The sequence below is a fragment of the Octopus bimaculoides genome, chromosome 13, assembly GCF_001194135.2.
Source record: "Octopus bimaculoides isolate UCB-OBI-ISO-001 chromosome 13, ASM119413v2, whole genome shotgun sequence".
NCBI classification, from domain to species: Eukaryota; Metazoa; Mollusca; class Cephalopoda; order Octopoda; family Octopodidae; genus Octopus; species Octopus bimaculoides.
This window is the reverse complement of record NC_068993.1, coordinates 53,603,078-53,603,416: the sequence shown is the minus strand read 5'-3', so window position 1 is coordinate 53,603,416 and position 339 is coordinate 53,603,078. Positions and strand designations below refer to the sequence as shown.

The 339-nt window shown below is 39.5% G+C and overlaps 1 protein-coding gene across 1 annotated transcript in view; it reads right to left on the bottom strand.

The window, feature by feature from the left end:
• Positions 1-339, bottom strand: part of LOC106867558 (tubulin beta chain) — a 57,333-nt gene continuing 56,994 nt past the window's right edge. The window contains exon 7 of the mRNA XM_014912466.2: positions 1-218. Coding sequence (XP_014767952.2) covers positions 1-218 — 218 coding nt within the window. The remainder of the gene's footprint in view (positions 219-339) is intronic.

Genomic DNA, 339 nt, shown 5'->3' with positions numbered 1-339 from the left:
TCAAGTCGTTTCACAACTTAACATTAACTTACCTGTAAATTGCTCTGAAACTCTTTTAAAAAGTTCCTGAATGGCTGTTGTGTTTCCAATGAAGGTGGCAGACATCTTCAGTCCTCTGGGCGGAATATCACAGACAGCTGTTTTCACATTATTCGGAATCCATTCGACGAAATAACTGCTGTTCTTGTTTTGGACATTCATCATTTGTTCATCAACTTCTGCAAAGTAATATAGAAGACTATGAAACAAAGCACTTCTCTCTCTTTTCTCTCTCTCTCTCTTTCGCTCTCTTTCTCTCTCTCTCTCTCTCTCTCTCTCTCTCTCTCTCTCTCTCTCTCT